This window comes from Dermacentor variabilis, chromosome 1 (genome assembly GCF_050947875.1).
Source record: "Dermacentor variabilis isolate Ectoservices chromosome 1, ASM5094787v1, whole genome shotgun sequence".
Classification (NCBI taxonomy): Eukaryota; Metazoa; Arthropoda; class Arachnida; order Ixodida; family Ixodidae; genus Dermacentor; species Dermacentor variabilis.
Window position 1 is genome coordinate 141,212,607 of NC_134568.1, and position 15,091 is coordinate 141,227,697.

The 15,091-nt window shown below is 47.7% G+C and overlaps 1 protein-coding gene across 4 annotated transcripts in view; it reads left to right on the forward strand.

The window, feature by feature from the left end:
• The window catches only part of LOC142585534 (sushi, von Willebrand factor type A, EGF and pentraxin domain-containing protein 1-like), a 246,408-nt gene that overhangs the window by 91,403 nt on the left and 139,914 nt on the right, over positions 1-15,091 (forward strand). For 3 of the 4 annotated variants that reach the window (XM_075696377.1, XM_075696351.1, XM_075696369.1), the window contains exon 12: positions 5,502-5,667. The exons of the other annotated variant lie outside the window; for it this stretch is intronic. In XM_075696377.1, the coding sequence (XP_075552492.1) occupies positions 5,502-5,667 (166 nt within the window). The remainder of the gene's footprint in view (positions 1-5,501; positions 5,668-15,091) is intronic. 4 annotated transcript variants of the gene reach the window in all.

Consider the following 15,091-nt stretch of genomic DNA (forward strand, 5'->3'; position numbering starts at 1 on the left):
TTTCGTTTGGCGTGCTCTTCTGTGAGATCAGAGGCAAAATTGGACAAAGATGGCCTCATAAACTTGTGGACAATCAGCTTTAGCAGGGCCCTTTTGTGAGGCTCTGTGGTGTCCTTCAAGCGCACAAACAGCGTATTTTTTGTAAGTGACGGCAGCACTAGGTCTGCGAACTTCTTAAGCGGCGTTGGCCCCCTAACAAGCACAGGAGCCACACTTGATGCAGCACCTTCCAGGCGGCTGACGAACTCTACGAAAGCCAAGGTAGGGTACGATAGCCCTCCCCTGTCCATGCCTGCTATGATGACAGTAGTAGTAGACTGAGAGGCTGGTGCCCTCAAATTAATATGAGACAGCCCTGACATGCGATACCCTTCGCTGTGCGCCCGCTCGATTTGCAGAGCGGAACGCAGCAATGCACCATCGCGAGCGATGATTTTTACGGCCTACGAAATGTAAAGGCTCTCAGCAGTAATTGCGTTCTTGGCACGTATGCGGACAGCAATCAGAACAGCCGGAAACACGGTGTTCAGACAAGCACAAAAACACAACGAAGAAGCCGCCACTGCTACCGCTACGCCAGCCCGCACTCGGCGTGGGGGTAAGTTCTGGCGCCAGGGAGAGCAGCGGCGGTCGGGCGAACTAAGAATGAACTAAACAAGCAGTAAAAAATCGGGGGCTACGGAGGCGGCGCCGGTGAACAGGTCGCGAAGTAATAAAGCCGGTCGTGCTGAAGACGATCCAGAGAATCCCATTCGCGACTTTTGACGGCCCCATTTATGCAACGTCGCTCTCAACGAACGCTTCGCCGTAAACGCGAGCGCCGGGCGCGCTGGTTGAACGCTGTTAGATACGGGGCCGTTTCCTGAGCCTTCTTCGAGTTCCCCAGACCACATCGAATCGCACCACAGCTAATTAAGGAGCTCAGAAGCACGGATACCACATTCCTGAGGCGCGGGACGTGCAAACAAGTTGGCGGCCCCCACTTCGTGTGCCGCCGGTGGAGCTATTCACTTGAACGAAAAAACCAGTCAAAAACACAAAGGACAAGAGGAGAGGTTCACACCACAACGACTGGACAATCAACTATCAAGCTATACACGGCTTGACTCTTCCAGAAAGTGAAGCAAGAGCCTGGAACTGTTGCGGGTAAAGTGGGTCCCATTGCAAGTCAGCAAGGCAAGACCGCAGGGGGACCAAGCAGCGACTCTCTTCGCCGGGTGGCGTGTTTCTATTTACGCCCAAGCCCAGCGCTCGATCGCTGCGCCGCCATGCGCTGCTCGCGTGTACCACGTTTCTAGGTACTTCTTCCCCAAAGCTTCACGGCGAGGGCCCTAGATCCTTGTAGGTACTTGGTGGGCCTAGGGAGATGTTGTGCCTGGGCGCACAATCTGCTCACCCAGCTGTAAGAGAAAATAGGTGTTTCAAAACAAGCCGCCTATAGGCTGCTTCGAAATAAGAGTTACGTGCGGACGCTGACGCAACACTGGACGAAATGTTAAGTTTGGATAAGGGGATAAAGGGATGTGATAAGAAGTTGGTTGTGGTGTGCGAGGCGCTTCGATCTACAAAAGCTGGGATAATCGTGGGGCATGGAGGGTTTCTCGCACCACGAGTCACATCATCGCTGCGCTCAAGCTTCCTTATTGACATCACTATCTCTCTTCCAGCAGAAACAACAGCAGTGCGCTAGCGCCATACACGACGCGTATTAAACGACCAGGAACAACAACAACAAAAAATCTCGCGGAAACTCCTCTGGGAGTTAGACTATGCGTAAGCATTGTGCCACTAGCTCACCTCCGCGCAGCCCGGTGTCATTACCAATGTTATGTAACTTGATTAGGCCATTACTAACGACAGCTCAGTGGCGACACGAACTAGTGCCGACGGCGGCGCAAGGAGCATTGATGACGCAAGCAATTAAAGTACTGCAGGTGGAGGCCCGAGGTGCGCTGATGACCGTTCCGATCATTTTATAAGCCGTTATCGCTCTTCAGCGGATTATTCATCCGCGTGACACCATTGGATTGGTGACACCAGCGTGGTTTGGGCGGATTGCCGGATGGGCGAGAGCAACGTGAGCGGCCGGCGCGATGCAGCCGCCTTGGTGACGTAGAGCTCAACCAGACAAACACAGAGCTAAAATTGCAGTAAGCTACTATATTCTGCTTCGGTGCCGGTGCAAATTTTTGGCAGTGGCATAATTGTCCACACAATTACGCTGCTGTGCAAAATTTACACCAGCAGATAAGCAGAATATAGCAATTGGCTCCGTGTTTGTGTGGTTGAGCTTTGCGCCAACAGCTGGCGCCACCAATCTGGCCTGCTGACGTTTACGCCCCCGTTCACCTGGCAAACCGCCCGCGCTTGACGGAATACTGGACACCCTAAAATTCTTTATTATTCAGCCATGAACGTACTCAGGCGGCGGCTTATGTCAATGCCGCGTGGGACGCAGCTTGAAAGCGATCTGCGATACCCACAAAACAGTGCCAACAGCTCATAGCTTCGCGCCGCTGTGTTCTTGCCGCTTACATAGTCTTGAAGAGACGCGGGTCCGCTTAACTTCAAAGCGATCTGCGAAAGTTGCAGAATGAGGCGTTAACTGAGAGCAACGCCAGCCCTGTGTTTTCGCCGCTTCATTTCCGTTGAAGCGGAAGGCAGCGCAAAGGCAAATTCGTTCGCTACTGCCGGCGCTATATCGAAAGCGGTCGTCTTATTACGGGACGGACGAAGGGACGGTTTTCTCTTTGGGTAAGCATACAATTGCTTAGGCATTCAGAATTAAAATTTACCTACGCCGCCTGAACTCTGCGAATGCGGGCTGGCCCGAACACACTGCGCGCCCTGGCACAGCCAGGGACGCAAAACGCAATACATCTAGGGCGCGTACCATGGCGCTGCGGCGAAAAAGTACCTAGAGATGTAGTACGTGCGGGCGGCGCATGGCGGCGCAGCGATCGAGCGCTGGGCTTGGGAGGAAATAGAAACACGCCGCCGGCGTGCGACTCCATCGCACGGGCGCCTACCATTGGCCGAAAATGACGACACCCGAGCAGGCTCGCCGATTGGCCGAAAATGGCGTCACCTGAGCGGGCTCTCCCATTGGCCGAACGTGAATTGTCTTCGAGACACCGAAGGGCTCAAAAGGCGCAGACCGGGAGCAGCAAGGGAGCATTCCTAGAGCATTCCTTGATTCTTCTCTTTCGAGCTTCTTGCCGCGGGCCGCAGCGTCCGAATTGCTGCCGGCCCGTAAGGACTTTAAGACTGTTAATATACGCTCACTGTAAATATTGTAAATAAACCTTCCAAGTGCTTCATCTCGACGTCCTCCTCAACTCCTACAACGCCCTCTTGCTGCTCTCTTTGTTCGTCGTCGCTGCGCGTTCTGAACGCAAGCGAGACCCAAAAGCCCCAACGCCTTACAACGCCTCACTGTATGTTTAGCGACTCCTGCTCCCAGCATGAACGCACAGCACGAGCGTACCCCACATGAAACTTTCCGCTAAGGCGACTAGTTTAGCGATCATTTAGCGAATTAAATTGTTTTCGCCCGCACATTCGTGCAATTATTTCGTGGGGTGTTGATAGAGCTGCAGCCGACAATTCAGCGGCGCAACGCATCGGGTGCATGAGCTCGGGCTACTGGATACCGGAGCATTCTTTGCAATTTGCACCCAGTCAAGCCGGCGGAAAGAGGGGTGTCTTCAGGCATATATGATACCCCCCCGCTGGCTCCTAGCACCCAGGGCCCCTGGCCCCCTCTGTTGCTACGCCACTGCTCACGTATGCATGAAACAGCAAACAGGGTGATCTTGAATAATGTCACCATGACCACCTGGCTTCTCGTCTAGGCACTTTGAGTTCATATGTGACTACAATAAGCGGTGGTAAGTCGAGGGAGAATTTAGTTTTGTATTTAAAGACCATGCGCCGAAACGGTTAAAGGGCACCACTCGCGGAAAATGGAGAGAGGTTGGCCTGTGCTAGGAGGTCTAAATTTGTAAATCCTTTATATACGAAAATTACCCCCTAAAAATGCGACCTATCCGCGTGAGAAGGTTTACGGTGAACATACAACACAACTAGGAGTAACGAAAACAGGTCAAATCACTGAGCAGGTTTTCGTGAGCGTCATGCGGGGATACCGCATTTCTAGAAACCACTAGACCACGCGTCATCTTCGCAAGCACTGAACGCACGCTCTTCTGTTTAGAAACTATAGACTAACGCAACTTGCCCGACATTGAGCCCCAGCTGAACTGTAACAATCTTCCCAGCACAGAGAGCATTGAAGTCGTCTTCCGCCGCATTGCATGCCTAAATGAATTATGCGTTAAAACTGCTCAGCACTCCTTTAGGTGGCCTATCAGAGTGCGCAGGCAACAAGAAGACACGTGGCCTCCCACCCAATTTCACCTCCAGGCAGCTGCGACAACCATTTGAGTTTTGGAAATTGACTCGCCCTTACTTTGTCGTGCACGCCTGTTGTCGATTACAGAGTTCTTTCTTACAGCAGCAGGAATCGTAAGCTTGCTTATCGTACTAACGTTCTTTTAGCTTTGTGAATACGGTTTTTTTATACGGTTCCCTCCCTGGCCCATATTCTCGGCCCCTCGGCACGGCAACCCGATGCTGTAAGAATGAGGCCCCAATCGCACATATACTTCTATCGGGCCAGCGCCAACTGCCCGAGATGGTCGCGGCTTGTCGCTGGCCGTGATAATATCCACAGAGTGGCACATACAGATAACTGGAGATTCGCCAAGAAGTGGGCGATACTTTTAAAATTAATAAGAAGAAAATAAAGGAACACAGGCAATATAGGAACTGTCACATTGGGTAGCACGGATGCGCGAGGGCACATGGGTCGCGCCAGTTTACGCCAAAGCGAGGAATAAAAAATGGGCAAATTTATAGCCAGTTCATTAACAGTTTCACGACACCTTCGCTTGACGTATATTCTAATATGTACGTGGAATGCGCATAATTTTTATAAGGAACATACTACAAGAAGTAAAACTTAAGTTCAATAACCTCCTGTTTCCTACAGAAAGAACAAGTCCGTCATATCCTCAGACGTTCCAAATATTATTCGCTCTTCTTTCATTTCTCTAGCGCCCCGCGGTCTCCCAGATCCTACCGCAGACAGCGTTGACTCGTCGGCGGTTCTTCGTTTTCCAGCCACTCGCGCCACAGACTGCCGCTATACCTTCGCGCGTTTTCCGTCCAGCCACTCCGCCACCGTCACAAACACCAAATAATTCCACCAGAGGCGTTCATCAGCCTGTGGATACGACATGCCATCATTACAAAAAGAAAAATTAACTGCAAAGACAGGGGGGAAATGCGGGCATCGACTTCCGTGCTGGCAAAGTTCAAATTTCGTGTTTTTAGTCTTTTTTATTGGTTAGACGCACAGGTTGCTGACGCTGCTTTTCAAAGTCTGGTAGTATTGTCTACAAAACACTGGCTCTGATGATAACTTGCTTTTCTTATAGCGCAAAGTGAATCCCGGAACAATCGTCAGAAATGGCGACAACTACCTTAACGTGGAATGTGAAACCGGGTATCACTTCAGGGACGAATCTCTTCGAGGTAGGAGTCAAACGAAACTGAACTGCAATGGGGGCCAGTGGAACCCTACAGCACCTTGGTGTACCAAAAGTAAGTGGAACTTAATGTTATTGTTTACACTGCCTCCTTCACACATGAGAGCTCGGATGGCAGGGCTAACATACTTCCTGTCACCCGTACAATGCTCAATAGAATGTGGTATACATATAATACAACTTTGTACGTTTTCCAGGCTAGACACGCTGCAACTCCGATACAGGAACACAAGCAATATAGGCACTTCATGCAAGCACGAAGGATCTGACATAAAGAAAATAAAAACACTATACAAACGTACAAAAGACGAAATGTGTCATCTACAACTTATCGCCACAATCTCACGGTGATGAAGAAAATATTTATTTTCAAAACATTCTTAATGTTATTCAACAGTCTGAACTCTGTTCGATATTGATCGTGTATGAGCGTGTATTTATTAAGACTGTAGCGAATACTTAAGTTAAAGTGTGGTGTGTAATGTCCCAGAACTTCACTGTAAGTTAATGTGTACGCCATAATGGAGAGCTCCGCATTAATTTTGACCACTTGGGGTTCTTTAGTGCGCACCCAACGCTCGGTACGCGAGCATTTTGGCCATTCCGCCCCCACCACAATGCGGCGTCCGCGGCCGGCAAACAAACCCTCGACAGGGTGCTCAACAGCACAACACTGTCGCTCCTGAGTCACGACGGCGTGTTAGACTCTTCAGGTATTTTGTACCATAGCTCGTGCTGCAGTGGAGCTCTAAAGTAGGCAGGCTCAACTGTAGTGCCAGTTGCTTTAGGTGGTACCTTAGAAAACGGGTGCGTGTGCGTGTGTGTGTAGCCAACCTGCAAAGCCAGTATTTGAATAATGAAGTAAGGGCACTCTAGCCGAAATGAAATCGCAGCGCAAGTTAATTGTTCCGTTACCAACACAACCTCATGCATGAAGCCATATCCACAGAAGCTAGACGACGGCAGCATTTTTACTTTGCTCGATACGCTAAACAAGGGTCGACAAAGGCAACATTCACATGGAACCTTATTCGAATTGTAAAGAAGATGGCCTCTCGTTCCCTCTTGAAGTACGTAACAGTCTCAACACTCTACCATTTCAAGACTTTAATGTAAAATACGCACAATATGTTTTACTTGCATGACACGTAATTGGGTAGCATCACCACGTGCACACGCAATTACACGTCATTTGCGGCGGAGCACGCCGATACGCTGCCAATTAGTTTTTTGCTCCGTGCTAAAATCACCCAAGCACATGATCGTTGGTACTCTACCCAATGTTGCTCTGCTTATGGGCGGTTCCCGGTAAACTTTAGAACGCGCGCGCATTGTCAGCTGCTCAGCGCCACGGCTACATTATCGTGCTCTGCAGTAGGTGTATTTGTGTCCGAGCCTTATGCCAGGATTTGCATGTGCTGCTTTGTTTGGTGTATCATGAGAAGCCAACAAACCAAGGCACCAAGGAAAACATAGGAGAAATTTACCTACTAATTGAATTAAAGAAATGATGAATTAACGGCAACGAAAGTGGATGAAGAAAACAACTTGCCGTAGGTGGGGAACGATCCCACGTCTTCGCATTACGCGTGCGATGCTCTAACCAATTGAACTACTGCGGCGCTGCTTCCCCATCCACTTTCTTGGGTATTAATGTGTTACTACTATAACTAACCTTGGGAGTGCCAGCCAGCGCCATCACTCACAAACTGTTCGGTGTAGCAGCAGTACATTTTTTTTTTTGCCGCTTACAGGCAGACATTCCTTCAAACGGCGCGTAAATCAACAGCACACCTCATGGCACTTCTGGTTTTCATGACGAGATGACTCCACTGTGCTGTAGTTCGATCAGAAATCGTACTTGGTATGCTAATGGGAAAGTAATTTGCAGTCGTTGAAATCAAAAGACGCCGTCGCATCCGCAGTTCCATGTATCGGTCGTCGCGGCATCGCAGCAGCAGTGATCTTTCACGTCTCCGACTTTTTCTCATTCACCCATGTCTTATCACTAAATTTCCCAATATTTAGACAGATTTTCATTTTTCCCTAAACAAGACTTAAAATCTTTAGATCCAGGGTGATTTTCCTATGGTTGGCAAGGTTGGTTGGTTACCCAATTGAATAAACCGATATTGACATTGCGCCCCGTGTTTCGTAAGGAATGTGTCATATTATTTTGCTATTTTGCTCCAGAATAAAGAAAACTGAGTCTTCTACTATTTGAAGAAAGACGTGACTCACGCCTGCGTCTAGTTGCTTTTGGCAATACGAGACCAAAGCAGTGTTTGTGAATTACAATCTAGAAGAGGCGACTGTTTGCGCAGACTGCGCCTAAAGAAAGCAAATGCGTGGAATTATTTGTGGGTGGATAAATGTGTGATCAAAGCCAGAATGATGAATGACAGCCATGTTTTAAGCGATTAGCATTCTTAGGATAATTAAGGCCCTTTCCATTGTCTGTCTTTTTTTTTTTTGCCGTTTTCTGTGGGGGAGGGTGTTTGCCAGCCCTGGTTTAGTATCATCCGCCACCTGTACGGACCGAATGGTCCTGCTCTCGTACGACGTTCTGGCGTCGGTGGGGCCATTCTTCTTTACACTGACTGTTTAACGAGGTCTTGGAAACAGGGTGGTTTGCTTGTTTCCGAACTCACAACTTTCTTCAACGAAATATATATCAGGATATGAATGACATGACATGCGTGCATGATGTGACAAGAATGACATCGCATGAAATGAATGGTATGAATGACAATATTTACTTACTTATTTATTTATTTACTTATTTATTTATTTATTTATTTATTTATTTATTTATTTATTTATTTATTTATTTATCTATTCATTCATTCATTCCTTCATATTGCAGTCCGTTAGGGTAATAGCAGGAGTGGGCTTACAAAGGATAGGGGACAGAAATCTGTACTGGCAAGATTACAAGTATGCAAAAACAAAGTGGACAGTGCGAGTTTCAAAGCATAAAATAACAACATTGAACCTGAAACAAAAAAGAATTATACATAAGCTATCATCTACAAATTAAGAATGTGATAATGAGCGAACTCATGCAGGGGGTCAAGTTATTTTTGAATGTGTAGGGCGTGGATAGTAATTAAAGTCTAAAATCCAAGGCGTGGTAACTTCTGTAGTTGAAGTTTGGTGAGCAGGCATGAAAATGACAGTATCCGAGAGATGGCAAGGGCATTCGTTAACTTAGAAGGATGATGGTTTAGGATAGTTGGTTATCCATTTTAGACTACGTGGTACAGCGCGAAGCGGGCCAGGGGATACAGGAAAAAAACACGTCAGACATGCAGGTGTCTGAACGATCGTCAGCGTGAACATGCGAATAATGTTAAGAATGGAAAGGAAGGTTTCTTAGCCCTGCATTGCAGCGCATGCGGATGTACCCCTCTGTTTGGAAAAACAAAAGTAATCTTCAAACGCAGGGACGATCGAACGCGCATCATGCTTCAGTCGGCTAAGATGGCACGTGATTTATGCCTGTGCATAAGTAAGCCATCCGTACCCTTATCACGAAGGGAGATGGCATTCTTAGACAATGGCAGCACGAACAGTGAGTGGTGATGGCACCTTTATAATGTTCTTTTCATTTCTTGATTTTTTAAATCTTTATTGTTTTTTTTTGCATATATATATATATTTATGTTGTTTTCCCTCTGTTTTTTTACATAACGCCTAGTATCAGGCAATGATATTTCAGTTGGCAGTAAAAGCGCTTGTCCTCGTTTTTTTCTGTGTCCCCTGTCTTGCTTCGCGCAGTACCACACAGCTTTCGTTAAGCTGCGCGATAACTTCAAGGACTCAATGTGCTGCCATTCTGAAAGAAGCTGGAGGTTTAATAATAATAATATATGGGGCTTTACGTGCCAAAACCACTTTCTGATTATGAGGCACGCCTTAGTGGAGGACTCCGGAAATTTAGACCACCTGGGGTTCTTTAACGTGCACTTAAATCTAAGTACACGGGTGTTTTCGCATTTCGCCCCCATCGACATGCGGCCGCCATGGCCGGGATTCGATCCCGCGACCTCGTGCTCAGTAGCCTAACACCATAGCCACTGAGCAACCACGGCGGGTCTGGAGGTTTAGTTCCCGAAGACAGATTCTTTAGGTGAAAAATCCAGGTCAGAACGACAGCAAATAAAACGAACAGCTTTTCCTTGCACAGCTTCAAGGGTATTGATATCGCATTGCATATGCGGTGTTCCTAACGGCAGATACCCATTCTAATATTGGAGGAATCAAAGTTCTCTACGCCACTAGCTGTGTGTTCGTTGGGGCAACAGACATGATGCGGCGAAGATAGCCAAGTTCTTTTTAACGGTTCACAACAGTTATAATTTGTATATTTGTAACAGGGCATGTTAGGTGTAAAGGCAACTCTGAATAACTTGAGCGCCAAACCATTGTCAGTGGTACACCGTTACAAATGTAATCAAAAAGTAAGGAGGACTGCGTATTAGTAAAGGGCATTAAACAGTTATGTTAAAATGGATGTCCATTTTTCAGGTAGCACACCATTCACAAAACGCAACAAAGAAATCACTTAGTTGCTGATGATCAGCGGAACAACCAACTATGTCGAATAGAACACAGTCGTCTGCGTAGAGTCGTTGATAAACAATGAAAATAATAGCTGACCAAGCACAGATTCCTGCGGGTCTCCTGAGGTGACGTTGACTACAGAAAATACAGCAGAATCATCGCATATGAACTGTGATTGCAAAGAGAGGAAATTGGAAATCCAGGAAACCAACTGAGTGTTGCGAAGTTTCAAAGGAATTTAGAGTGAAGTGCAGTCTCGAAAGCCTTGCTAAAGCAAATAAATTTGGCATCAGTCTGATTAGATAAGTCAATATTAACGGAAAGAACATGGGTGAATGCAGTGAGTTGGGTCATGGTGCTAAACCCACGCCTGACGCGGCGTTGAAAACTGGTCAAGAGGTTATTATTCTCAAGGAACACCATAATGTTCGGCGGCATCTACTGAGAGCATCTGGCTCCTGGAAACCACGTCTGTGGGAGCCGGCTATCGAGCGGGTTGCGTAGCGCGCGCTCTTCTTTCTTATTGTCCTCACCTGTCTCTTCTTTTGCACAGTACCCACTACTGCAGATGACAGTGTGTTTATTATATACTCAAATATCTTGCAAGAGGTTGGGGTTAAACAAATTGGCCTATAATTTGATAAAAGCTGTCTGTCACCGGTCTTAAATAAGTATAGTACTTTTGCTCTTTCCCAGAAGGGAGGAACAGCACCGCTATTCAGGGACTTATGAAATATAAAAAAACAGATGCCTAGATGTCCATACCTAAATTCGAACTGGAAAAAGAGTTGGGAATGCCATCAGGCCTAGAAGCTTCTCGTAGTATCCACATTCAACACGAGGTTCAAAACATCTTCTAAGTTTTAAGGTTTGTATAATCAATTTCACGTAAATTTGTTGTGAACGTTGGAACACTAAAATCGTCTAAATCGAAGGCATACAGGAAGTAAGCATTAACGCTTCTGAAATTTTCCTCTATTCAGTTAAAACCTTTGCCTATTTTAATATAGGTTGATGAAGAAGAATTGGGCAATATACACGACCAGAATTTGCGAGGGTTGCACTTAAGCAGATTAGGTGACTGAAGTTCACAGAAGAAACTTGTAGAGTGGCGTTTTAGTTTTCACTTTTTTTTTGCTGGAGTTTGACTTTCACCTGTGCAAACAAAATACATGCTGATGATTGTTTGAGCGCTGAGAACGAAGTCTGCTCGTTTGTTGTGATAAGTGCAGTATTTCCCAGGTTATACAAATAAGATTAGGGTTTTTAGTTTTTTTAATGGGATGAAGCGATCTATACATGATTTGATACTATTTCCCTACATAAGGCGATGGTGTGTCAATGTCCCTAGAGATACTGAGGGCCGAAAATGCATCAAAATTGCTAGATAACTCCTGTATGAAAGAGACGTCTCTAGCCTTTAGAAAAGTCCTTAAAGGTAGAGAGTGTAAAACGCTTGTTATTGGTTAGTCGGTTGAGAGATAGAAGCACATCATCGTGATGCGAGATACATTCAATTACTTCACATTTATAACCAGTGTTTACTGCATCAGGGCTGGAAAAAAATCCAACAAAGCACCATCGCGGGTCGATCGTGAAGAACCTGCTTTAAACCAATAAACAACGCAATATCAAGCCGTTCTTTGTTTACTGCAGCGCCATGAGCAAAAGATGCGCGACAACCGCTCAATTCCGGAAGCATCACAATCACTAAGTAGGAGGAAGTTTGAGGCGAATAGATTTTGTTGTAGTATAAACTGGTCCAGGTTGTCAAGGTATTCACGACTATTAGGAGGCGGATACAAATTCATATTGCTACGGCATGAGCCGGGCGAGAAGAAGAGGAAGAAGAAGTGAGCTGGTGCAGCCTCAGGACGCCATCTTGACTTTACCATCCATCTCGTCCCTTGAATAAAGCCGGTTTAACATTAACCGTAACAGTTTTGTGGTGGAGGTGCCGGGGTACTTCGACCAAGACGACGGAGCTGCTGCAGCAAGTGCCACGCCGGAGCCGACGCCTCGCTCGACTGCCTCCAACACCGCTTGAGATCCCGATGTCCCACAGCAGCGACGAACAGCCTACTCCGGCAGCTCCAGTGCGAACAACCGGCGCCTGGATGCATCAGATGGAGCCCCGCCCTTTCCCTGGAAAATTCGGCGAAGACGTGGAGGAATGGCTCACCCACTACAAGCGTGTGAGCAAGTACAACGGCTGGAACTCCACGACTCAGCTCGACAATGTGGTTCTGTTCCTCACAGACACGGCGCTAGTGTGGTTCGAGAACCATGAAGATACGTTCACAACGTGGGACAGCTTCGTTACTCACCTCACAGAGTGCTTTGGCGATTCCACCACGAAACGGAAGCGGGCGGAGCAGACATTGCTTCAGCGCGCTCAAGTCCCAGGTGAGACCTGTACTACGTACATAGAGGCGATCCTGAAGCTTTGCAAGACTGTCAATCCTCGAATGTCCGAAGAGGACAAGGTTGGACACCTTCTCAAAGGCATAGCCGAGGATGTTTACAATTATTTAATCGGAAAGGAGAGTCTCGCCTCGGTCGCCGACCTCATCAAGCATTGCCGCACATTTGAGGCCTTGAAGCTGCGCCGTATCACGCCAAAGTTTGGCAGGCTAGCAAATGTCACAACGGTGGCAAGCGTTGACGAAAACGACAACTACAGCTTTCAATTTGACCTTGCGGCAACTATAAGGCAAATTGTCCGCGAAGAACTTGAACGACACACCAAAGGGGCGGATGTCGAACAGCTTGGTTGCGCTTCCAACCAACCTCAAGAACATGCATCTGCTGTGTCAGCATTGTCTGTCATGCCAGGCGTTGCAGACTGTCGAGGTGATCAGCTGCGACAGCACCGACGTACCTTTCCCGACGACATGACGCACGATCAACGAACTCGTCGAGCTACCACCACGAATCGGAATTCGGAAGATCGCGTTTATTATTCGCAGCGTCCCAGGGTTGACTCCGAGGCATACAACGTCGGTCGCGCATCTCCTGTATGTTACAGCTGTGGCGCCTCAGGACACATTGCTCGTTTTTGTCGCCGGCGCCGACAGACAACAACATATGGCCCACCACCAACTTGGCCTAATTTTGGACGTGATAGTTATGACGACCGTTGGCCGATAGACCCTGCAAACACCACAGGCGCGCCACCTCGGAATACCTTCCGTCAGTATAGTAGAAGGAGTGGCTCGCCAGCTTCTGACCGCAGCCTGACGCCCCCAACCAGTCGCCAACGCCGTTCACCGTCACCACGGCGACGTGCTACGTCTCCACCGCCGTCGGGAAACTAGCCGGCGCGGCCGATGGAGGTAAGGTCGCCGGACAGTCTGTGTATCTGCGAAATACTCCTCTGCCTATTATGATGGTGAAGAACAAAGTGCGTGTGTTAATTGATAGTATACCTGCAACAGCATTAGTGGATACTGGTGCTACCGTTTCCGTCATGAGTGTGACTTTCAAAGAGAGGCTGGGTAGGAAAGTTATGTTCCCGTGGAATGATGGTGTGACGTTTCGTGGTGTCAGCGGAGAGTGCCTAGTTCCCCTTGGTATTTGTGTTGCAAGTGTTTTATTCGGAGGAGAAGATCTTAAAACAGAATTTCTCGTACTACCGCGATGCACTCATGATGTGATTCTCGGGATTGACTTTCTTCAGGATTGTGGTGCATCCGTTAACTGTGGCACAGGCGAAATTACTTTGAATAGCGCGCTTCTCGCCACCCTTGCCGACACATCCTTACCAGTGAAAAACTATTGTGTTGTTTCGAACGATTTGCTGCTACCGCCTTGGTCGCTGTCACGTATCCCTGTCAATTTCGCTGCTGCCGACCTTTCATCGTTTGACGCGCAAGTCCAGCCACTTACGTCGAGCTGCGCAAAGAAAGATGTACTTGTACCACGCTCTGTCGTGAGAGTAGTGAATGGCGCCTCAAATTTATGGGCTTTCAATTGTTCTTGCGTCCCTGCCGTTCTCCCGCGTGATATGAAGCTTGCTGAATTTGACGAGATTACTTACAGCTCCATTACAGTTCTAAGCGAGGAGGAGCAGTCTCATACTAGCGATCCCCAAAGAAGCATTTCTGAAGAGCAGATCCTACGAATGATCAACAAGGCACTGCCCTCACATGAGCGCCGCGCTCTCGCACAAGTTTTGTGGGCACATCTTTCTGTGTTCGATTTCACACAAGGCGACAAGCAGGCTTCACTCCCGCGTTCTCGTGCTCGCCACAGAATTGACACCGGATCTGCGCACCCCATTCGGCAAAAGCCTTACCGCGTTTCTTCAGCAGAGAGGACAGTTATTGCTGAACAGGTGAAAGACATGCTGCGGAAAAGTGTTGTCCAAGAGTCTTCTAGTCCGTGGGCAGCACCAGTAATCTTAGTAAAGAAGAAGGATGGATCGTGGCGGTTTTGCGTTGATTACAGGAAACTGAATGCGGTCACCAAAAAGGATGTGTATCCGCTTCCTAGAATTGATGATGTCATCGACTGTCTACATTCCGCTGCCTACTTTTCATCACTGGATTTGCGATCGGGGTATTGGCAGATACCCATGCACCCAGACGATAAGGAGAAAACGGCCTTCGTGACACCAGACGGTCTTTATGAATTTAACGTTATGCCGTTCGGCCTTTGTAACGCGCCAGCAACATTCGAACGATTCATGGATACTATCCTCCGAGGACTTAAATGGGAAATTTGTTTGTGCTACCTCGATGATGTGGTCATTTTTGGCAGCACATTGAGTGAACATAACAGCCGTCTCAATCTTGTTCTGGATTGTGTCAAACAAGCCGGCTTGATCCTAAATTCCAAGAAATGTCGTTTTGGAGAAACCGAGACGTTAGTACTTGGGCATCTGGTCGACAAAAATGGTGTGAGGCCAGATC